This window comes from Macrobrachium nipponense, chromosome 9, assembly GCF_015104395.2.
Source record: "Macrobrachium nipponense isolate FS-2020 chromosome 9, ASM1510439v2, whole genome shotgun sequence".
Classification (NCBI taxonomy): domain Eukaryota; kingdom Metazoa; phylum Arthropoda; class Malacostraca; order Decapoda; family Palaemonidae; genus Macrobrachium; species Macrobrachium nipponense.
The window spans coordinates 25894305-25919217 of NC_061110.1; the positions used below are offsets into that span (position 1 = coordinate 25894305).

At 36.2% G+C, this 24913-nt stretch overlaps 1 protein-coding gene across 1 annotated transcript in view; it reads left to right on the forward strand.

The window, feature by feature from the left end:
• Positions 1-24913, forward strand: part of LOC135217916 (uncharacterized) — a gene marked incomplete in the record, with an annotated part of 536838 nt that overhangs the window by 409903 nt on the left and 102022 nt on the right. Inside the window, 5 exon segments of the mRNA XM_064254001.1 lie at positions 1911-2123; positions 4313-4414; positions 5848-6057; positions 10139-10331; positions 14566-14695. Coding sequence (XP_064110071.1) covers positions 1911-2123; positions 4313-4414; positions 5848-6057; positions 10139-10331; positions 14566-14695 — 848 coding nt within the window.

A 24913-nucleotide genomic window follows, 5' to 3' on the forward strand; every position in this document is an offset into this window, starting at 1 on the left:
ATCTTTGTTCCATTTATTTTGGGGGTGGGCCTATTTGTACCTGACCTTTTATTAGTGAACCATGAGTGACCTTGAAAGAGATTTCTGATTACTCTTAAAATATGGAGAATGAAGTTGTATGAAGTGTCTTATAACCCATAGAATTCAAGTAACTGTTGTAGTAGAATGAAGCAAAAGTTCCCTTTCAGTACTAGATCCAGTTTTGGCAGATTGATGACTTTGAGGACCAGGATTTTTGTGTGTGGCTTGAGTGTAAGTCCTTGGGAGGCCCTTGAGAGCAGTTTATGTTTGCTTTTAAGTGTTGTCACATGACGCCTTTTATTGAGTGAATTAATAACTATCCATATTTTGGAACCATCAAAACTGATATTTGCATTGATGTTATTAACAGTGTAATTATATCTTAATGATAATTGATTTATTTGATGATCCTTGAAGTTGGAGGAAATCTGTGGTTATCCTCATTGTAACGAACACTAGGTGCAAAGTTTGAAGACAAATTTCTCAGAGAAATTTTTAGTGATCCCCATTTTCAATTTAGCCAATAATAAAGGTTTAAGAAACCTATAGAGGGGATAGTAAGTATAATTAAGACCAAACATGTCATTTCAGCCGCACGAATCAATGTTAACCAACTAGTATGGTTAAACTTTGTAACAGCTATTTGCTGGTGTGTTTTGGTCCAGGAATGTTTTGCTATAAATTTCTAGTAATTTTTTTAGAAAGCTTATTAAAATACAGCCTGAAACATTTGGAACATAAAATTATTTTCTTTTAAAGATAGCTAGCTCTCCAAAGTGATAATTATTTGTAATACGGTTTATGTATTTCTTATCTAATGAAGATCAGGTATTGAAAAGTTTCAGGTGTCTTAGGTCCTAACTTAATTTCAGTAATATTATGTTTTACTGCATAATCAAACAGTTCAGTTCATGAGACCAAACTTAAATAAATCAAGTCATTTTCAGTGATTTAAGTTTTTTACTGTTAAAGGCAAAGTTTATGTGAGAAATTTTAGAAAATTTACACTTAAGTTTGAGTTCTTTGTTTGATGGCCCTACTCACGCGAGCCTCCCTGCACCTCAGTGTTTTCCTTCTGCAATGCTTGGTGCCCTAGACAAGCTGTTGTAACCCTGAAACAACAAACAGATTCATAGATCAACTAAATGTGCACCATCAAGTGCAAATGCTATTTGGAGAGGAAGACTTCAGACAGTATCATGCTATATTGCCAAGGGATGTTTAATATTAATTCACTTCTGGACTAAAAGTTTGTTACCAATGATACTACACCTATTACTACTAACCAGTTAACAAGATTATTTTGATCTTTTAATATAGAAAACCAAGCACACAACACAAGAATAGTTAAATCTTCCTTTCCACTTCCTTAGCTTGTATATTATGTGTGAATCTTGCATACATTTTCCAATATCCATTCTGTTGTTATTAAACTTTAATTTCTTCTATAAATATCTACCTTGTGTGATGTTGCCTCAAGAGAGTTTATATCAACATTTGAATTGCAGTAAGTAATGGTCATAGAATTCAAGTTTTCTGAAGGGGCAGTTGAGTTTGGGTCTAGGTAGTCCCAACTAAAAACCTCATGTGGTCCATCCAATTTCAAGGCTTATCAAGGAATTTACTAGTGATGATTGAAATTTTACCATAGTTTGTTTTCATTTGAAGTCTGCTATTTGATCTTTTTATAGTTTAGGTGAGATCAGATTTTTCTTAGCTTCTCTAGTGTTTTTTGTTTTATTAAATTAAGTGCTGTAATTATTCTTTGACTCAAAAGTTTGTGCTTTTGATTATTATAGTTAATTTTTTATATATTAATGGGTTTATCTCTGGTTGGAATAATGATTATACACATATTTTTATATTTGTTTATATATGTTATTTTGCAGTTATTCACTACAATACTAGAACGATGTTCGCATGAGGATCGCGTGTTACATCTTCGTCAACATGCTCCAATGGTTGTGGCTCAGCAGCTGTACAAGCACACATCTACATCATCTCATTTGGTCATGGCTGTGTTTTCTCTTGCTCATGGTCGACCATTTACCTTTGATGATTATGCAATAGATTCTGATCCAAGTTTAGCGCTTCCTGGCCAAGTAAGTTGTAACACCCCATGTGTTATTCACTTCACTATTAGGGTTTGTAGTAATTTGTATTATTTTATACTGTTTCATAAGTAATTTTTAACAAGATTTTGATAGAGAATTAACATGTGTTAGTCCTGTTCCAATTCAGAAAATATACTATTGCCTCCTTTGAAGATGTTTTCTGTGATTTTGGCAAGATTATATCTTAAGCCTTTCAAATAAGTAATCCATGAAAACTACATTACAGAATATTACAGACTTGTTTAGTGTTGGTCATTTAGGCAATAGTAGATGCTATGATACACTCTTGGGATTTTTCAGAAGTTTTCAAGTTTCTCAGTTCATTTTATTTAATTTCTTTTTTGGTTCATATTGCATGAGAGGTGATTTTTGACAGTCATGATTTATGCACCATCACCCCAGAGTAACTCCAGCAGGAGTGGTATCCAGATCACCACTCCTCCTGGTAGACTGCTCAACATAATGCCCACAGAACCCAGGCTGTTATGTTAGCCTCTTTTCAGCGTGTTTTCTCATAATCTGTTTAGAGACCCCATTTGCATTCTCGCCTTTCACAAGAAGTTTTTCTGATAAAATGCATTGACAACCTTCCCCGACAACCTTCCCTAACAAGCACCCCCAGCTCAAATTATTGCAGACCAAATGGTAAGAATTTTCCAATGGATGTTTTAGAAAGAGACACTTTTTTTCAGTCCCTCTTGCTTCAAGTCAATTTTTTTATTGTTCAATAATAGAAATATGTGAGATTGTCATTTATCTTTGAGGAGTACAGCCAGAACTTTACCATTCTTTCTTAAATTCCCCGGAGTTAGGACTTTTGTAGTAACTTTTGCAAGATGTCTAATCTTAAATGGGATTTTTCATAGTTCTCGGGTTGAGAAGCTCTTCTTTGGGACAGACTATCAAAATGGCCTTGGTCTTAAGTTTCCAGTTCACTAAATAAACTCTGTTGATTATCAACTCAGGTTATACATAAAAAACTAGAATTCAGCAGCTCTCACTCATAACTTCATAAGGGCAGATTTTATATGCCTTGTTAGAGGTCTGAAAATATTTGCCAGATCCCACTATCAATACAGGTATATTATTTTTGACATTCATTCTCCTTCCAAGAATAAAGTAGCCTTGTGGTTCTAAGAAGCTATTGAAAAGCATTGAGCTTATACGAGGATGACTGCCTTTACTTAAGTTAGAGTGCAGGAAGTTTTGGGATCTGGGTGCCATGGCTCTATTCAAACGCCCTACCATTTGACCAATCAGAAATGAGGTTAATTGGCAATACCAGTGTATTCTCCTCTATGTACCTCAGGTACATTTCCAACAAACACCTTTGATGTAGTTGAGTAATCTCTATCCTAGCTCCCTTCCCCCATCTCATCTAATTTCTTAATTCATTCACTACTGAATTTTTTTTAATACACCCTCTGGACAGCCCTGGTGAGCATCTTGACCTTTCCCTCTGCCCAGTCCTCTTTCATAGGACATGACCAGTCTCATTCTGGCAAGTCCTCCAGCTTCCAGGTGAAAACCATAGTGCATGATGCACAACCTAAACTCTTGATTGGTCCAGCATTCTCATTTAAGGCAACGAAATGACTGATTTGGATAATATTTTTTTTTCATCAACCCATTTGTGGATGTTCTTTTTGCCTAACTACATAAGTTGGTATTTGGCTTTAGAAATATGTACATTGTCTTAATATTGTTAAAACTTGCTGAATTTGGTATTTACGCACCAACTGGTTGTGTTTGTACATATCAGTTCAAGAAGAAACTTTATAATTAATACAGGTGGTGAGAGATTGTTGGTGGTTTGTTTCCCTTGAGGTGAATCTTTTGTCTTACAGAAAGACAGGATCATAATCATCTGGGAAAATACTTAATGAGTAAATACGCAACTGATTACCCTCTTGAAAAGCTCTTAAAATGGTACTGTCTTTTACCTGCGATGGCTGTAATTACTTGGTATTATGTTAATTAGTTACATTGAAGTCCGCAGATGTGCTGTAAAAAGATTTTGTCTTGGTAGAAGTTGGATGTATATTGAGATTGTTTAAACCTACCATAATGATAACCCAAATAAATAAATTTTACAGAAAATAATATGCTTTTACCTTGCATGTCATTTTGGTGTAGATTTTCATGTATTTTATTAAAAGTTGATTTGTTGTTTTCAGGTGACAATGTTTATCCCATTAATGGCAGTGCTTCCAAATACTTGCCAAGATATTGCACTCTGTCACAACTCTTTAATGGTCTTACTTGACCTACTACATAAGGTATGTTGAACATATTTTTCACTTCATATGTAATAGGAGTCGTTTATAATAACATGCATTGAATCTAAATACATAATGTAAACTCAAATCTGAGAGGGAGATTATGTGCAACTCTTTGCCTGCTTCCACCTCAGCTACACATCGGATGCCAGATGCCACAGGTTCCTTGTATTTACAAACTTTGATTATTTTTAACCTGTTTTCAGCTAGTACTAGAATATTTATCCTATTGTTAAGACCTCTGGTTTGTTAGCCATGAAAAATACAAATTGATGAAACATTTTTCATATTCATAATGTTAGTTGGTGGTGGGTGGGTATTGATGCCCTAGCCTTAAAATGAAGAGACAAACTATAGTAGAGTGCTATTTTCCAATTAGAGCAGAGTGACATGCCTGTTCTTTGTGCTGTCAAAAAAGTGTGACAGAAGTTGGTATGAATTTATTCCAAATGAAGTGGCTATTGGTACGGCAGGCTACCATGCCCCTACAACTAGTATTATTGGTACAGAACTTACTGTGCATGCATTAGACTTCTGTAAATATCTGGGAATTATTGTGAATGTGGACAGATTCATAAACATGGTGGCAGACTCTTTATTTACTAAAGGAGCGAAATGTGATACTTTTGATAAGTTAAAGCAAGCTGTTCAAGAGTATGAATGCATGAATTTTATCCAGCTATACAGAAGAGACTAGAGCCATTGCATCTTACACAAAATGTGTTCCTGGAAAGAATCTTCTTAAAACAGCAAACCAAGCCTTGCAGTTTGCAGAGGAAGATTTCTGCTGCATCCATGGAGGGAACAACAGAAAGTTAAGATCAGCAGGTCACAGACCAAACCAATAGCACAAAACAATAAGGTACGGAAACTAATTCCTTACTGATAACCCCCCCTTAATGGTCCGGTAGTGTGCCGTGTCAATAGCGCTGATCCGTTATGTCCAGAATTCCGGACCCATAGCCACTGCCTATTCCAAAAGACATGTTTTTCTGCAAAAATTCCCAGAGATAATTAAGCAAAACTTTAATAACTAAGGTAACTAGCTTGATGAGGTAATGAGAGTATCAGATACTGAGAAATTCACTGGTTCTCAAATGCAAAATTAATCAAATTGTGGTATTTATAATAACTAGGATCAAAACTTATGTTATTGCACAGTATGTTACAAAATCAGTTGGTTAAGGATTAAAAAAGCATGGTAAACATGAAATCTGCAGTCTAGGTAAATTAGTATATCTTTGCCAACTTAATAGTAGTCAAACCAAGAAATGTTTGTGATTGATTAATTTTGTGAATGCATTTAGTATGCTGATCTCTCTTGATTGTTCCCTTGTGGTTAATTTCACGGATTATATCTATTGGAGTCACATTTTTTTTAGCCTTGTGTCTGTTTTTGGTTATAAGCAAAGTCCTGCTGTTCTTCTTTACAGAATCCTGATTTGATTGTATCACTGGTGACGAGAGCTCATCTGGTAGATTCCCTTTTAAGTACTCTCAAGAAATGCCTTCATGTTCAAGGCATAGGTGTTAATGATGTAACGGGAGAGAGTGAGAGTGAATTGGTTGTGTCTGATGTTACAGACATCCTTTCTTGGATTATCAATTCTCTTGTGACTTCAAATCCGCACAAGCATTATATGGTGAGTTTTGACTTTTTATTTTATTTTTGTGTGGGACACCTGGCAGAGTCAGAACAGAAACACTTCCTGTTCTGTGCTTGATTATGATATTCCAAATCTTTTCCTAAATAACCAAAGAGTTGTGGGGAATTTATTATATGATTTTTGCCATAATTATCCAATTAATCATATTTAATTTAACTTTTCAAATATTTTCCATAATTTCTCATTTTTATAAAAGTAACTTACCAAGTAATTACTTAGCTTAGTTGCTCTGATTTAGTAATTTCTTGGTAAGTATATTTATAAAATTTATTTTTATTATAAAATTATAATTTTTATTAAAGTAACTTACAAAGTAATTATTAAATCAGAGCAACTTAGCAAAGTAACTACTCAGTAAGTACTATATTTATTAAACTTCATTTTATTAGAGAAATATCATTTTTATATTATAATTATTAAAAGAAATATAATTTTTAATGGTTTCTGTATGTGCTTCTGTGTTTGATTATTGACAATTTTATGAAGTGGGCTGCAGTGGGATATTGTACAGTGATTGGTTATGCTCAATACTCATGTATTGAAGTGAAGAATTTGGTGGGAGAAAAAATACAACTGAATTTGCATCATTTTCATACTGCACTGTTATATTCTAGACCACCAACATATAATTTTCTAGACCAACATTCAGATCACGGGTGAAAAAATAAACATATCGGAATACGTATACTAAACTGTGGAACTCCTGACAAGATAGGTGTATGCTCAGCAAAACACTATGTACTCTCCATTAATTGCTATTTAACAAGCTGAATTTGATTCAGTTCATCCCCTCCGATACTGTCGTGTCAGATGGTCATTTAGGAACTGATATGCATTCAGTCACATCACCACAGATACTAAATCTAAGTTACAAAAGCCTGTACATATTGTGATTAGCCCATTCAAAGACAACACTAATCAGTTTGATGAATTTGGGTCCAAAAAGGCATCATCACCAGGCCCATGAGATGTTTTAGGGCAGATGCCATGGCGGGGGCTTTGGGTGTTGGGCAGGTGGGAGAAGACCCAAAAAGTGTCAATTTATATTTTAAATTTATCATTAAATAAATAGTTAAATAAGTAAAGTACCAGTATTGGTATGATATATGAATGTATAATGCAGTGTTAAACCTATATAATGTACTGCAGTTAAGCTTATTTCAGGGTATACATAACTTTCAAAACTGAATTTTTCAACATTTATGCATTACATACATGTATTGTCGTATAAAAACATTGAAGGAAATAAAAATCCTGCTAACAGTGTTACCTCATTTATCAAACGTTTCTTATGTCAAACATTCCGTTTTTCAAATGAAATTTTCTAGAAAATTTTGCATCATTTGTCGAACAAATGCTCATACTTCAAACTGACCGATTATCTTGTGTATACGTACTTGTATTCAATGGCGTACTGTGTCCTAAAAGAAAAACTGTGTTAATGTGTTTTTTATTTACAATATATAGTTTAATGATAACCATATTCAACAAAATAAATAAATGAATAGAGCACTTCAATATAAAATTCATAAAAGATGTACAACATCGTACGTCACTGCGGTGCATCACGCGCAGCTGACTTGAAACTGAACGAGGGAGCATTGATATGTTGAGGAGAGGAGAATGGAGCGTTAAAATATTATTGTATGTAAAAGCAAAAACAATTCACATAAAAAAAGAAAATTTCACAATAAATGTGATAAATTATGGAAACAATCAAATGCAATACAAGCAGTTCCAGGTTTTATTGGTGGATCTGTTAATGTGATCCAGTTTTATGGCGCTTGACTAGCGCCATAAAATCAGTGATTTATGGCACCATAAAGTGCCATGTTCCGGTTATGAGCACCATAAGGTGCCTATAGTAGAGTTATGGCACCATAACATATCTAAGCACCATTAACCAGATATCGGCACCATAAGAGACATAAATCGCCTATTTTCGGTTAATGGCAGTTATATCAGCACCCTCCCGATAACCGGGGACTGCCTATACAAAAAAAAAAAAAAAAAAAAGGCCTAATTGAGCCAGTGTTCAGAGCACCAAGTAAATGCAAGAATAAAGCTTTTTACAATAAAATTTAGCAGAAACAATTAACAAAATCATTTGTCATTGCAAAGCTAACTTGAGATAGAGGGAGGGAGCGCTTATAATTTTGAGGAATAATGATTAAATTATTTTGAGTTTTGTGTCATGATATTGTTGAGGAGAGAAGAAACAGTAAAATGTTTACTATATGTATGCAAAAGCAGTGTCAATTGACATAAAAAATTAATGTTATTTTACAATAAATTTAACAAGATGAAAAGACATGAAAACCATCAAATGCGATACAGTAAAAAAAAAAGAGAGGAGAGGGGAGATGGGAGTCTGCTTCCTACTGACTTACCAGCTGGGCTGGGATGATTATTTGCCTGTTTCTTTCACCTACACTTGATTTGCCCAAATCACTTCTTTTTCTTACGTTAAAATACCTATCTAGTGACAATTGCTTTTTACGATTTTATACCACTGTAAAAGTAACTCTGCTTCATAATAAACACACTGGCGCCGCATTCAGCTTCTGTGCCTTTGATTGTTTGTTTAAACAACTTTCTTGTGAAAAGTTATTCAATCTATCTTTCCATTTCTGCCATTCTTTACTTATTACTTATTTGTTCACAAAGTCCTCATGTTTATTTTAAATTCTGCCATTTGCCAACAGTAAGTTGATGTATCGTGGAATAATTAATCTCTTTCATGCACCTAAGATCCAAGTATAAACAAGTCAACAATCTCCTCTCTCTCTCTCTCTCTCTCTCTCTCTCTCTCTCTCTCTCTCTCTCTCTCTCTCTCTCTCTCTCTCTCTCTCTCTCTCTCTCTCTCTGATACAATCGGACACACACACTATTGATTCCTTTGAAATTATCCTTGTAAAATGTCAATAAAATAGATTTTATCAACCTTTGCCTACTGCGACGATTTTGGTTTCCTTAAAGGGTTCCCGTCTCTCCTCCCTCCATCCCCCAGCCAGGCGTGCACCATTTTCACCTAACAGTTTGTAAATCGTACATGGAAACAACATTTTTCTAAAATTTTACATCATATAAAATACTGTTTTATTACTTTACACACTTCATTTTAACTTTTAAACACATTAATAATAGAACAAAAATGTGAAAAGGGGGAACTTTTGGCTTGGCTGGAATGAATTATCCTGATTCCCTTTATTTCAGTGAAAAAGTCCCTTTCACAGCTTGTATGATTATAGGTATGTGCTACTTCCACAATCACAAGCCTGAAAAGTAAAGGAACTTTTCAGTCTTCTTGTGATCGTGGAATGAAACATAATGGGATGTTCACTCATGTTCACATTTGTTCCTCTTTCATCAAGTGTCGCCGCTCAAGGCTGATACTTCATCATCTTTTTTCATGTAAAGCAGTGCAAATAACAGAATCGGAGATGCTGCCAAAAATTAAATGAATCTCAAGTAATCACTAATGTTTCCACAACATCTCTGATGTCACAGAGTCCAAAGCCTAATATATTGCATGCTAAACCTTTTTTTTTTTAGTATATGGAAATTTGCAATAGTAATTATAGAAAATACAGTAATGTACATAAGTATGGGCAGTAGAGTTCTGTACTGTACTGCAATATTACAAGTAGGGCAGTGCTATACAATGTTTTACTGGCAACACTATCTACTGCATGCTTTCGGCTACTTGGACCACTGTATCCAGTGTTAGTTTACAGATTAATTTCTTAAAGTAATTTTCACGACCATGGATGTTGATGTGGATGGACATAGTTCAGATAGACAGTAAGTAGCACATACCTATAATTTATTGATGGAAGGGTTGACTAGAATGAAGTTCTGTAAATGTTTAAGGGGAAAATGGAAATGAGTAAGTTGGAAGCCCATAATTTTAAAAGAAGACAAGGATAGCTGATAGGTATCTTATAAGTTGTGAGAATCGCTTTTAGAATTTGAAAGTTTATTATAGATAATTTTCACTTTACTTTTTGAATTAACCTTTAATCTTAATTTATTAATAATGGTTAATACTTTATAGATTTGCTTGGAGACATTGCACCAACTGAATTTGATGTGTCGAGGGGAAAAAGCAGAATGTGGGGGTCAAGCCAATTGTGTAGCATTACTGCACACTACTGAAGCAGCTCTTTTACAAGTAGCCCTTTCAAGAATACAAGCAACGGCCTCTACACTTCAACACACTGCTAGAGATTTGGCTGCAAGTCTCATATGTAAGGGTTATGTTCATCGCATTTAATTTCTTATGTATAGTAATATTTTTATGTAGGTATTCAGTATGAAAGGTACCACTTGAAGTAGGTTCAGTGGAATAACTAAGGCCCAAAAATACTCTTCTTCCTTTTTAAAAAGGAAAGTCCTTCTCCAGGAGAGGTTACAAATATTTGTATCTGAAATTGTTGTTAGTAATCATAAGTTTAATCACTTATTGATGTTTTTTTAGTAAAATATTTATCTCAAAGCTTATATATATTAATTTATGTAGAGAAATAATTTATGATAAGCATTTATCAGTGATAATTATACATAGATATTTACTGAAAGGTTAAATTTATTGGTACTTTGAGACATTTTTTGACTGAAGTCATTTATAATCATTGCAAACATATGAATGGGTGTAAAAGTAATTTTTACAGTCCTTTACCTTGATTTTAATGAAATAAATTAATGACATCCCATTATACATACATATAAGTAAAAATTCATTTTGAAAGCAAGCAAGAAAATTCTAAAATGTTATTAGGATTGCATGATGACTGCACCTGATGAAAATCGTATTATGATTATGATATCTCACATTACTCACATGGATGAAGTTAGACTTCAGCAATGCTAGATATAATCTCAAATGAGAGTAATAATCTGCATGTAGAGGGGAATCAAGAGATATTATGTACCATATATACTTGTGTAACACACGATCTTGCATATCATGCGACCCCCAAATTTTCAACCTAAAACAATGATTTGATCATGTATCTCATGTAATATGCAAGTTCAATTTTTGAGACAAAATTACAATAGGCTTTTCCTTCTGTTTATCTATCCCATTTTCTAGTTAGGCTAACCCCTTTTCCTGCATCTTTGTTCATATGCAAACAAACCTTCGGTCTTAACAATAGGATAATTTCTAGCACCTAGCTGGATCCGGTTAAAAACCAGATGAAAGCAAGGAATCTTGTGATATCTGGCAACGCATGCATAGTTCGGGTGAGGAGTGGTCAATACGACGCTGCTACGCCAGTCTTTTCTTTGACTGCCTGGGCGAGAGTCGTGTTAACCTCTCTTAGCCTTTTCCCGGTTCATTGCCTGTTTCGCTTGTGTTTAGTGTGTGTGTGTGTTTGGCTGATATTATGGCTTCTTTTGCTCCTTCTCAGCATCAGCATATGTGCCCCGGAGTTCCAGGTTTTCTGTGTTCTCATTTTCTGGCTTCAGCAGCGACTGACCCTCACATAACATGCAGTAGGTGTCATTCTAATTTTTGTAGTATCACAAATCCTTGCACAGAATGCCAGGCATGGCCTAAGGAGCATTGGAGGTTGTTTTATGGCAAGAGAGAACATCAGAGGGTTTCAACTCTTCCTACTTGGGGAGGTTTTTCGCCTCTTCGCGATGTTTCGTCTCCTGCAGTAGTCAACCCCCATATTAGGGTTGTTCCAGCGTCTCCTTCCTTTCCTTCTATTGATTCGTCACTGGAAGTATCTGGAGGCCACTAGGCTAATGTTTGTAATGTAGCCCTTTCTTCCTCGGGAGTTTATTTGATTCCCGAGAAGGGTGAGGCTTTTTCATCAATTTCTTCTCTTCCCAAGAAGGGTGAGGCTTTTTTTCATCAAATTTCCTTCTCCTCCGTCAAGAGTCGGAGGCGTCCAAGATGGTGGCGATTTGGAAGACACTCGGGCTAGGGGGTCCCCTGTCCATGGAGGGGTTGCTAGCGCATTTTGTGGAGGCTTGCACCCCCCCCCTCCCCGGTCTGGCCAGGCCATCCCCCCTCCACCTGGCCTCGTCTTCATGGGTAGCAGAAGTCGGGCATCTTGTATTGCTCCACCAGTGTCTGCTGCCACTTCTTCGAGTCGGAGTGACGCTGTGGTGTCAGCCCCGTTGATGACGTCACGGGGTCCGTCTTTGTGTATTCCTCCACCAGTGGCTTCTGATTCCCCTTCGCACCGAGGGGAAGCCGTGACATCACCAACACTTGTGACGTCACTCACATCGATGACGTCTCACAGTCGTCTCCTCTGATCTGCCTTTCTCAGCCGTGACGTCATCCCTGCCACCCAGTTTGCTACGTCTCCCTTCCTTTTCATCGGAGCCTTCTCTGGCACATCAGTCTGAGGTCATATGCCAGGCAATGCTTCAGAGGTTGGACTCTGTTTTGGATATGAAGTTGGCTGCCTTATCAGTTGGCAGGACTGGTAGGAAACGTGTTGCTTCGTCCCTGCCTACTGAGAAGAGTGTGCATAAGAAATCAGTGCTGTCTTCCTCTCCCTCTTCCCCCCTACGCCCCATTGGCGTATCAAGCGTTGGAAGGCTAAGGACTTTGCCTTTCCTTTGCCTACGAGGGAGGAACAACGCAGACGTTTTCCCAAGAGTGCTGTTGTTTCAGGCAGTGTTAGTGCTCCTTCCTGTGTGTGATCTGTAGGGGATGCTTCGTCCTCTGCCTCAAATCACGGGCGTGTCTCCCCCCCACCCCCACCCGTCTATGCACAGGACTAGCGTGTTGCAACCTCCCCTGCCCATGCACGTGATGTAAGTGTTCCTTCTTCTCCAAGGCCTATTTGTCGCCTTAAGGATCTCAAGGCGCCTGTCAAGTGGTCGAAGGTAGTGAGCACAGAGTTGGTGCAGCAGGAGTGTTTGGCTACCTCTCTCACTGGTGCTTCCAAGAGTTCGACTCTAGGGGATTCTCCTTCAATCTTGAGTGTTCGGGTTTCCCCCCCATCTCACGTACGTATGTCTACCATGCCTGTGACCATTCATGGACATGTTGAGTCATCTGTTGAGGTAAGTGATGTTCTTAGTGTTATAGTGGGTTCGTCTCGGAAGCCGACACATGGACCAGCCCAGACAGGTTAGTTGGGGTTTCGGGCTGTTTGGCTGCTAACCCTTCCGTTAATTTTGGTGGGGAAGGTGCCTTAGAGGAGCCTACTCATCCTTCTTGTCGTTGGCCTCCATTGCCAGAGCAGGAGGAAGGAGACACACAAGAGTTTTTGTCTTCCCTTTCGAAAGTTGTTGATATTCTTCGTGGGTTTAACAATTTGGAAAGTAGGACTCGCGCTCGGTCATCTTACACCATAACTTTTTAAAAAATCTAAGGAATAGATGCATATTCATTATGTTTACTAGTATATGTGAATATTACATACGCTAACTTTTATATCTCGTGTATGATGTGACCCCCTTAAAATTAGCTCCAAAATTAGGTCTTTAAAAGTCACTTGATATGCGAGTATATACGGTATGTGTATGATTTAATATTTCTGGGTCACTGTGAAAAAAATGTAATTTTATATTAATATCCAAAACTGAAAAATAATGGGTAATTGTCGTGATACCTTATATTGCAATACGCACTTAAATTTGCTTAAGGATGAGTTTCATAAAACTAAAAACTTTGGCCATAACTCAAGACAAACAATTACATTTAAAACCTGTCGTCTTAGTTATTTTTATCCATTTTTAGTGGTATTTTATAAAACATGGGTAGAATTTTCTGAATAGCTTGAAAGTTTGGATATTAATATCCAAAGCCGAAAAATATCTGGGTATTTGTCATGATACCATACAGTACATTACATAAATTTGCTTAAGGATGAGTTTGATGAAATTGAAAACTTTGGCCGTAACTCAAGACAAATAATTACTTTTAAAACCTGTCTTCTTATTTATTTTTATCCATTTTCAGTGGTCTTTATATCTTGAAAGTTTAAATTTTGATTAATTAATTAGCCTTTTGTTTCTGAGAGGTAGATTTATGATTTTAACCAAGACATAAGATAATTTTATCACTTGTTTATTTAAGACTGCATTGTTGTATCAAGTTCATTGATAAAGATCAATTATTAGAGGAGAAATTTGATCTTGAAATATACATTTTTAGAAGTCTTTGGGTCTAAAGCTTAAGGCTTAAGTTCATATTTTTGGGCTAAGTGAAAGTATATGACATCCTGAATAGCTAACAGGAATCTCATTGTCAATGCTCCCTAAAACAACAGATTGCCAAAGTGTTTTCTTACCAATTAGTGACAGAAAAACACTTCCATCAATACCTTTATTTTAAGCAAACTATGACCTCAGTATCATCAGCACAAATGGTGGTTTGTAGGCAATGGTATGCTAAACCTTTGATTAAAGATTTTCGTAAACCTTTAAATTAAGAGTTTTTGTAGAAATTCTAGAAATAGAAGTACAATAGAAATAGTGTTTATATTTCATTCTTTCTTCTCCCTCTAGCAGGTAAAGGGTTGACAGGATCAAGCAGTATGCATAACATGAAACTTTTTGCAGCGCAGACAAGAGAGGATAGCGATACAGGAGTGGGATCTGTTTTAGCTAATTATGCAACCATTCCACTCTCTCACAGGTTAGCAATGTATGAAACCTAGTTATTTTGCTGTTTTAAACTTAGTGCAATGTACATAGGTGTGCATACTATATATAACCATTTGTGTACATGTATGTATAGATATAGATATGATATAAATATGTAAGAAAAAAGTAGGTAGATCAAACAACTAATTTAAGCCAGTAAAGTAAGTACTAGGTAGTATATAGAAAAGGATGGCGAAGTGGAAAATTAAGGAACTTATCATAATTAATATGATAAACTGTAGATAACATAAAAAATACAGGTGTGCCCGGTTATCGGCAGGGGTTCTGTTCTCGGCGGGGTGCTGATAAGCGAAAACTGCCATTAACCGAAACTTAGTGATTTATGGCGCCGAGTTTCAGTAAATGCCACCCCTGTTAAGTATGTTATGGCGCCATAACTCTATTATTAGCACCTTATGGCACCGATAACCGAAACTCGGGTCTGTTATAGTGCCATAAATCACCGATTTTATGGCGGTAGACAAGCGCCATAAAACCGGATCACCGTTAACTGAGTCCACTAATAACCGGGGACTGCCTGTATATCAAAACAGTCCTACAAGTACCAAAAAAAATAAAAAATAAATAAAAACATACAAGACACAAGTGATTCATTTACATCTGGACTTTGAATCAGTTTGCATTTTGAAGTACTGTTGACCCCCATATTTGTGGGAATGGGTACCAGATCCCTCCACAAATAGCTAAAATCTGCAAATACCTAAAAATGCTTAGAACTGTATATTTTTATAAAATAGAAAAAATCTCTGAAAATGCTTATACCTAAGTATATTAATAGTTTTATAACTAAAAGTGCATTTAGTCATGAAACTATGAAAATGTAGTAATTTGTGAATATTTCCCAGTGAAAAATACTGAGAATAAGCAAATTTTCCGCAAATAGTAATGGGTAGAATAATCTGTGAGTAGGTGAGTCTGCAAATCATAAGTGAGAGTGCTGGGGGGTTTACTGTATCTATATATTACTTAAAAGTCACAAGTGATACATGAACACTTGGACTGTGGACCAGTTCATAGTTTTTAATATACATATATATAAGGTATATATATACAGGCAGTCCCCGAGTTATGACGGGTTCGGCTTACGACATTATATTCATCAGAAGTTATTTCCAGGGTTACGACGCCTACAACGTTGATCTGGCAGAAGAAATATGACACCAAAAATGCAAAATAATCAATATTTGAAGCTTTTTTTATGAAACATGCAATAAAAATGCAGTTTATATAATTTTCAATGCACCCAAAGCATTGAAAGTAAAGTTTTCTTAGGATTTTTGACGATGTTCCGGCCTACGAAGATTTTCGGCTTCCAACGTGTCTCAAGAACGGAACCCCCGTCATAACACGGGGACTGCCTGTATACGTATATAGTATATACAGTGGTACCTTGAGATACAAAATTAATCCGTTACAAGGCAGCCTTCGTATCAAGAGCTTTTCGTATCTTGGACCGCATTTTACATGTAAAATGGCTAATCCGTTCCAAGCCCTCCAAAAACACCCCAGTAAATTTCATAATAAAGCTAAATTGACCTATAAACAATGAAATACTACAACAATTTGGACTATTCAATACCTAACTTAATACGTACTGCTAATGTACCTGTAAATAAAGTGTATTAGTGTACATGGTATACAAGAAATACTGTACGTACATATGTACGTATGTAGTAAAATGTGGAAGCATACCTTTCGAGTGAGGCTATCTCCGAAAGTGGTGAGAGAGGAGGAGGACAAACGGCAGATACGTACTACACTTAACTTTACGAAACACAAAAAAATGCAAGGAAAACATAAACTAAACTTTACGAAACACATTAACAAAATTGTAACACTCAACTTTACAAAAAAACTTAAAATTAATTTTTTTTTTTTTTTTTTACATTTTTTTTTTACTTTTTTATACTTTACTTTTTTTTTTTTTTTTTTTACCACTTTCAACTTTCTGTTTTATGGTATCACTTGGTTCTTCCTTTTTGCTTACTACTCCTACTAAAGGTCTCTTTAAAAAATAACTATCCAAGGAAGTTTGCTTCTGCCTACTTTTGACAGTGTTCCTGAAACGACTCAGGCACGTCATCGAACTGTGCAAGCATACGACCTGTGTAAGCCTTTTCGGGGTGTCTCTTTTCTACGAATGATTGCACCTTATGAAAAGCAGCTAGAGCATCCTTGATTTCTGCCGTTGTCATAGAGTCGTCGTCCTCCTCCTTGCTGCTGCTAGAGAACTCCTCTTGAACGACGTTATGTTGCATGGCCTCCAACTCCTTCAGGCCATCCGTCGTAAGCTCCTCTTGGTGCTCCTCGAGAAGGTCATTGATGTCGTCCTCGTCAACAACCAGCCCCATGGACTTGCCGAGTGCAACGATCTCGTCAAGATCTGGTTGCGAAACAGTTTCAGGATCATCAACTGTTCCTGAATCTGCAGCACCAGCTTCGCCCACGTCGAATCCCTCGAATTCTCGGGCGGATAAGGCATCAGGCCAGAGTTTCCTCAACGAGGAATTCAAGGTTCGCCTTGAAACCTCCTGCAAAGCTTGGTCGATGAGTCGGATGCTTATGACGATGTCGAAATGCTCCTTCCAAAATTCATGCAAGGTTAGGTTTGTGGTATCGGTGATGTCGAAACATCTCTTGAAAAGATGTTTCGTATACAGCTTCTTGAAGTTCAATATTACTTGCTGGTCCATGGGCTGGAGGAGAGAGGTGGTGTTAGGTGAAATATAAAGAACCTTGATGAAGGAATACTCAGCTAGGATATCTTCCCCGAGGCCAGGAGGGTGTGCAGGGGCATTGTCCAACACCAGAATGGCATTTCAGAGGGAGGCATTTCTCTTCCAAGAATTTCTTCACTGTCAGGCTTGTTACCCAGGCTTTTGCATTAGCCCTCCACATTACTGGAAGCTTCTCCTTAAGCATTTTATGGGCCTTGAAGGCTCGAGGAGTCTCGGAATGATAGACAAGTAGGGGCTTCACCTTGCAATCCCCACTGGCGTTGGAACAAAGTGCGAGCGTAAGCCTGTCATTCATAGGCTTATGCCCAGGTAGCTTCTTCTCTTCCTGTGTGATGTATGTCCGACGAGGCATTTTTTTCCAAAAAAGGCCAGTCTCATCACAGTTGAAGACTTGCTGAGAACTGTAGCCTTTGTTGATCATCATCTCGTCGAATGTCTTTATAAAGGCTTCAGCCACTTTCGTGTCCGAGCTGGCCGCCTCCCCATGCTGCACCACCAAATGTATGCCAGTCTGTTTACGGAATTTCTCGAACCACCCATGCGAAGCCTTGAAGGTCTGGGGTTGGCGTTGATGTCCCTTCTCCTCCGTCGTCTTCGGCCTGTGCAATCAAATCGCTGAAAATAGCGCTGGCCTTTTGGGAGATTGCTGTCTCCGTTATCGTATCGCCAGCGATTTCTTTGTCTTTTATCCAGACAAGAAGAAGCCTTTTTTCATTTCATCGTGCACGTGGATCCTCTTGCTGGACAAAATAGTGACGCCCTTGGAAGGTGTAGCTGGTTTGATGACATCCTTCTACTTAAGGATGGTGCCTATTGTCGACGGATTTCGGCCATATTCCTTGGCGACCACACTCAATCGCATACCAGCTTCATACTTCTTGATAATCTCCATCTTCGTCTCCAAAGAGATCATTCTCTTCTTTCCGTGAATTTCAAGTTTCTTGGGACCCATGACTATGTATATACTGTACGTAATTATGTTATGTAGTACGTATACGTATGTAGTAAAGTTCTCACACAACACGATAAAGTGTACTACAACAAAATCACTAACGAATTTACGTTAATAAACGAAATCGTTGGAACTAACGAATACTGCGTGCTTACGATACCGACGATGCCGTGCAGTGGCTGAAGAAGCACGCCGCTACGTAGATGCATCATGGGAGGGATGCTGACCAATAGGAGAGAAGGATCTCATGGCAGTGACTAGCATCAGGAACCAGTTGGCGGCGTGCGAGTTTTAAAATTGTTATCTGTGGTCCAGGCAAATCTTGGACTTTACAGCAACAACCTTTCGTATCTTGAACAATTTTCGTATGTAGAGCTGTAAAATTTTTCGTATTTGCTTTCGTATCTCGAGTTTTTCGTAAGTTGAGCCTTTCGTATCTCAAGGTACCACTGTATATATATACATTGTTCCCCCTGTATTCGCGTTCTCAGGATTCGTGGACTCACTGATTTGTGGATTTCTCTCTGGACCATATCTACCCATTATTTGTGGGGTATTCGCCTATTCGCAGGATTTTCCGGCAAAAATCATCACCAATGAGAGTATTTTGATGTTATTTTCAAGACTAAATGCATTTTTATGGTACAAAATGATTTACTAATTTTCAAATATTGATACTGATTAATACTGTATTAGTAAGTTTGTTAAGATTAAATGATATCACATAGTAAAAATAATAATTCTCTCTCTCTCTCTCTCTCTCTCTCTCTCTCTCTCTCTCTCTCTCTCTCTCTCTCTACAGAGATGTATGGTTTTTTGTATGATAAATGATTGGTTTTATATTTTCAAATATTAATATTAATGTATACAGCAATAACATCAATTCATTAAAGAAAATACTAAAGTGAATTAGTAAGATTTTAGTTTATAAATTTGAAAAATTATGTAAGAATGAAGGAAATCCCAGTCTTCTCTCTCAAACTCCAGGTACTAAAACTGTCAAACATATCAAGTAATGAGACGGAGGGGGAGGAGCTGTTGTGTTGTTGCCACCAAGTGTTCATGCAATTTCTCTCTCTCTCTCTCTCTCTCTCTCTCTCTCTCTCTCTCTCTCTCTCTCTCTCTCTCTCTCTCTCTCTCTCTCTCTCTCTCTCATTTACTGTGACTGAGAATTTTTATAGTACATGTACTATTTGTTTTTAATACTTTAAAATAATAATAATAATAAAATAATAATAATAATAATACGTAATAATATTAATATAACTGTAATTACAAAATTCATATTGTGATAGTATTTTAAAGAAATACAATAATCTATCCATTTCACTCTTTTAATTAAGAATAACTCTCTCTCTCTCTCTCTCTCTCTCTCTCTCTCTCTCTCTCTCTCTCTCTCTCTCTCTCTCTCTCTCTCTCTCTCTCTTTACTGAGATGAAAGAATTTTTATGGTACTACAGTAGTACCTCGAGATACGAAAGGCTCTACTTACGAAAAACTCGAGATACGAAAGCCAATGCGAAAAATTTTACTGCTCTACATACGAAAAGTTTTCAAGATACGAAAGGTTGTTGCTGTAAAGTCCCGAGATTCGCCCGGACCACCGAGAACAATTTTAAAACTCCCGCGCCGCCAACTGAGTAAACTTGCCACCATCCTCCCGCTCTCCCATTGGTTCCTGATGCTAGTCACCCCATAAGGTCCTGCTCTCCTATTGGTCAGCATCTACCCCTTGTGCTTTAAGTAATCTATTGGTAAAAGGATGCTGTAAATTGAAAAACTTATTCATGCAATACATTTAATAAAAAAACATTAGGGAAAGATAGAATAAAGAATAGAAATGAATGGTTATTATACTGTTTGGTAGTTTCAGTAGTTGAAGAGAGATAATGAAAATTTATGGCTTACTGTGTAAGTGATTGCTTGTCGATCGTTCGATACTCGTAAGTGCTGGATGTAAACAGACGTTTGGAAGCTTTTTTTTGTTTGTTTATTATAGTTAATGGTTACTTAATAATTATTTGAAATGAGTACATGCAATACATTTAATAAAAAAATTGTGAATTAGATATCATAAAATATAAAATAAATCAGACTGCCAACAAATACGTATTTTTTAGAATTCTTCTGGTTTTATTATTACGTTACGTATACGTATGTTTCTTTATAGCTGTCAGGAACTCGGTATCTCCATTAGGTAAAGATAGAATAAAGAATAGAAATGAATGGTTATTGTACTGTTTGGTAGTTTCATTAGTTGAAGAGAGATACTAATGACAATTTATGGCTTACTGTGTGCTAGGAAAAATGATTGCTTGGCGCTCGTTCGATACTCGTAAGACGGGTAAGAGCTGAATGTAAACAATCGATTGGAAGGTTTGTTTTTTGTTTGTTTTGTGTATTATAGTTAATGATTAATTAATAATTATTTGAAATGAGTACATACTGATTATTTATACATTTTATTGGCATATTCTAAGCTTTTAGCTCTTAGGTTTAGATGTCAGAATCATAGACTAGGGTACAGTAGCAACCGCTAACATAGGCTAGGCTTATTGCTAAGGGACATATGCTAAAGTCCTAATAAAATGGGGTTGAACATTACGTGCAGTTGAATATTACTCAAGTATGTACAGTATTTTGCCTTTTTGGAGTCATATTTCTTTCGTCGGATCGGCGTTGTAACCCTAGAACATGTGTTTTAGGCCTGGAAATATAATTTACTGGGGTGTTTTTGGAGGGCTTGGAATGGATTAGCCATTTTACATGTAAAATGTGTTCCAAGATACAAAAAACTCATGATACGAAGGCCGCCTCGGAACGGATTAATTTCGTATCTCGAGGTACCACTGTAGTATGTAAAATGTTTATTGATATTTTCTGTTGTTGTTAATAATAATAATAATAATAATAATAATAATAATAATAATAATAATAATAATAATAATAATAATAATAATAATAATAATAATAATAATAATTAATATAATAATAATATAATAATATATAATATATAATATAATAATAATAATAATAATAAAAACTGTCACTACAAAATTCGTATGTGGTAGTATTTTAAAGAGATAAAACCTTTCCATTTCACTTACCTAAGGATAACTCCTCTCTCTTACTGTGATAAGAGAATTTTCATGGTAGATGCATGTGATTATTAATATTTTCAAATAATAATAATATAACTAACTTCAAATTAAAATTCTTCCCTTCGTCTTTTTCTTTATCAATTTCCCTACCTTCTCATAACTCCAGAGACGATCAGAGCTGGGAAGCTGTCAATTTGTTGAGTAACAGTGCCATACAATAGTCAACAAATTTAATGGTTTTTTATGCAATATCTCTCTCTCTCTCTCTCTCTCTCTCTATCTCTCTCTCTCTCTCTCCTCTCTCTCTCTCTCTCTCTCTCTCTGTTATTGGCTGTTTATATATTTCTAATGGTAAAATGTTTAAGATGACTTTGGAATGATATTAATAATACCAATTCAATGGTATCTTTGATGTAGGATGATACTTTAAGTATGCATTTGGTATTTGAACTTTCAAGATAGGCAGATATGGGCATTTTTAGAGGGGAGCTCTTACTATTCGCGGGTTTGCGCTATTTGCGCGGGTCCCTGGTACACATCCCCTGCGAATACGGGGGGGAACCCTGTATATATATATATATATATATATATATATATATATATATATATATATATATATATATATATATATATATATATATATATAGATATATATATATATATATATGCGTGTGTGTTCCCCTTTATTCGAGGGGGATGGGTACTAGACCCTCCCGCGAATTGCTAGAACTCGCGAATAGTTGAAACCCTTATAAAAATGCTTAAAACATCCTATTTTGTTAGTTAAAACTCATGAAAAACCCATTAAAAATGTCTATACCTGTTTTTTTCATAGTTTTATCACAAAAAGTGCATTTTATGATGAAATTGATAAAAAAAAGCCGGAATTTGTGGATATTTCCTCAAAGAAAAATACTGCAAATAGGCGCATTTTTTGCAAAAAATGGGGGTATATGTTCCCGAGAGAAATCCATGAATACTGAGTCTGCAAATCTGGAGTCTGCGAATATGGGGGTTTACTGTATACAGGTGGTCCCCAGCTATTGGCAGTGGTTCCGTTCCTGTGGGCGCCATAAAGCAAAAATTGCCATTAAGCATGGTGCTATTATGGCACCAATAAGCAGTTATCGGCACCATAAGAGCACCATAAGTGTCTCAGCGCCATAAGAGTGCCATATGTATGTTTTACTCCCTTAGACTTTCATGCTTCACTTAATGGCAATTTTCGCTTTTATGAGGCCCCCAATATCCGCTATGGTGTGCCATAGCAGATGGGTGACTTATGGCACCAATAACCGAAGGTGGTGTCATAAGAAACCCTATTTTTTAATGGATATTTTTGAAAACTGCCATAAAACTGTAGAATCGTAGAGTGAAGCAGCCGATAACCAAGAACCACCTGTATTGTAAAAAAAAAGTACATTATTTCTCCCATCACCCCTGAAATACTAAATGTTTAAATGAATACCTTTTAATACGTCTGTTTTGCAATATAACTCAGCAGGAGGTATGTACTATATGTTGTAGCCTAGTACAGGCAGTCCCGGCTTACGACTTGAGTTCCATTCTTGAGACTCGCTGTAAGTAAAAAATCGTCGTAAGCCGGAAAATCGTCAAAAATCCTAAGAAAACCTTACTACTTTTAATGCTTTGGGTGTATTAAAACTATGTAAACTGCATTTTTATTGCTTTTTTCATCAAAAAATGTCAAATAGTATTGATTATTTTGCATTTTTGGAGTCATATTTCTTCCGACAGATTGGCGTCGTAAGCATTGTAACCCTGGAAATAATTTCTGATGAATATAATTGAAAGTGTTGTAACCTCGGAACGTCATAAGCCGAACCCGTCTTAAGCCGGGGACTGCTTACTAAGCTAGTACTAGACAAAATATAGAATAATGGCTTTAATTATTACCTTAAGTTATCCTAAAGTGGAAAACATTGATTGAAAATTGTAAAAGTAGGTTGCATATTACTAGTATTAGTGTTGATAGTAGCAACAACAGCAAAGTACTACAACCAATGGAAAAGGAAGAAACTGCTTATGTTGTAAAAGGAAGTAGATAATCTGACCATTGATGTCAAGTTTCTAAACAAGGTGCTTTTATATAGCTTAAATTACAAAATTTTTAGTGTATGCCAAAAGGGAATGGGTAGAAAATATGCAGAAGAAATAGCCAGCATATAAGAGTTTTTTCAGGGCTTCTCTTTTTAGTGTAATGTATAACAGTGTAGGCAACAAGGCTTGTTTTTTAACATCATAAATGTGCTTACGATATCCACCAATATGTTGCACTACTTTCTTTCTCAAAAATGGCTAAATGAGCCTCATGCATTGGCTAGTAATGCTCCATCGAAAAACCTTAATCCTTCCTCTGTAAAAACAATGTTAAATGGAAACTCTAAGAATGTTAGATAGAAATTATATCATTATGTTGCATTGAAAATGTTGATGATTATGAGATGAAAATGAGAAAAACTGTAGTTCTTTTAATCCATCAGTGAAATTTTCAGGAATAATGTTTAATCCTCCTGAAATGAAAAACTCATAGCTTACATGAAAGGAGAAAGCAAAAGATGCTGTAACGTTGCTTAGGAAACTTATCTCGCACTACTTAGGGTATTGACTGATTAACATTAATGTTACTTTATGAAGTAGCTGTCAGGACCAACTTCAGAGACTAGTCAGTCAATTTGTAAAGAAGGGCCAATTAATCTATCCTAGTACACTTGAATCTTGTCTAACCAAATGATTACCAATGGGACATAATTGAAAATAGGATGTAATAAAAAATAAACATGATTGTCCACAACTCTCCTTACATTGTTACCTGGTAACTATGCTAAGTACAGTAACGATTCAAGCAAGAAATCTCCCTAGGGCTTATTGTATCGAGGAGAAATTGCCATCAGTAACCACTCTCCTCCTTTCTCAATCAGAGATAACAGGCTCATTTAGTCCTCTAGTGTAATTATAGTTTTCTCACTATTACAGAATCTATCACCTCCTTGGATAATAGGAAGTGAAAGTAAGCGCTCAATTTTACTACACTATCCGGCAAAGCTTATCGACAAACAACCAGGCTGACAGTGCATTTGTGCAACTTCACTGCTTTTATTGGAACGACCAAATATTATTTCTTTTAAATGCCGCATATAAAAATTTGTTTAATAAACATGGTATGCATCAATCATTTATGTCAAAATTATATGAAGTTGAACATTCATCCAGCTTCCTTGGATCAACAGGAGAAACAAATTTTATCAAAAGTTTATTTATATAGCTGCTGCACGGTTTTCACAATGCATATTAATGAAATTAGCTTTGCCGGATATCCGGATATTTGGGATGCCATCATAGAAACAATGATGTTTATCTTTTTTCTCGGCTACTAG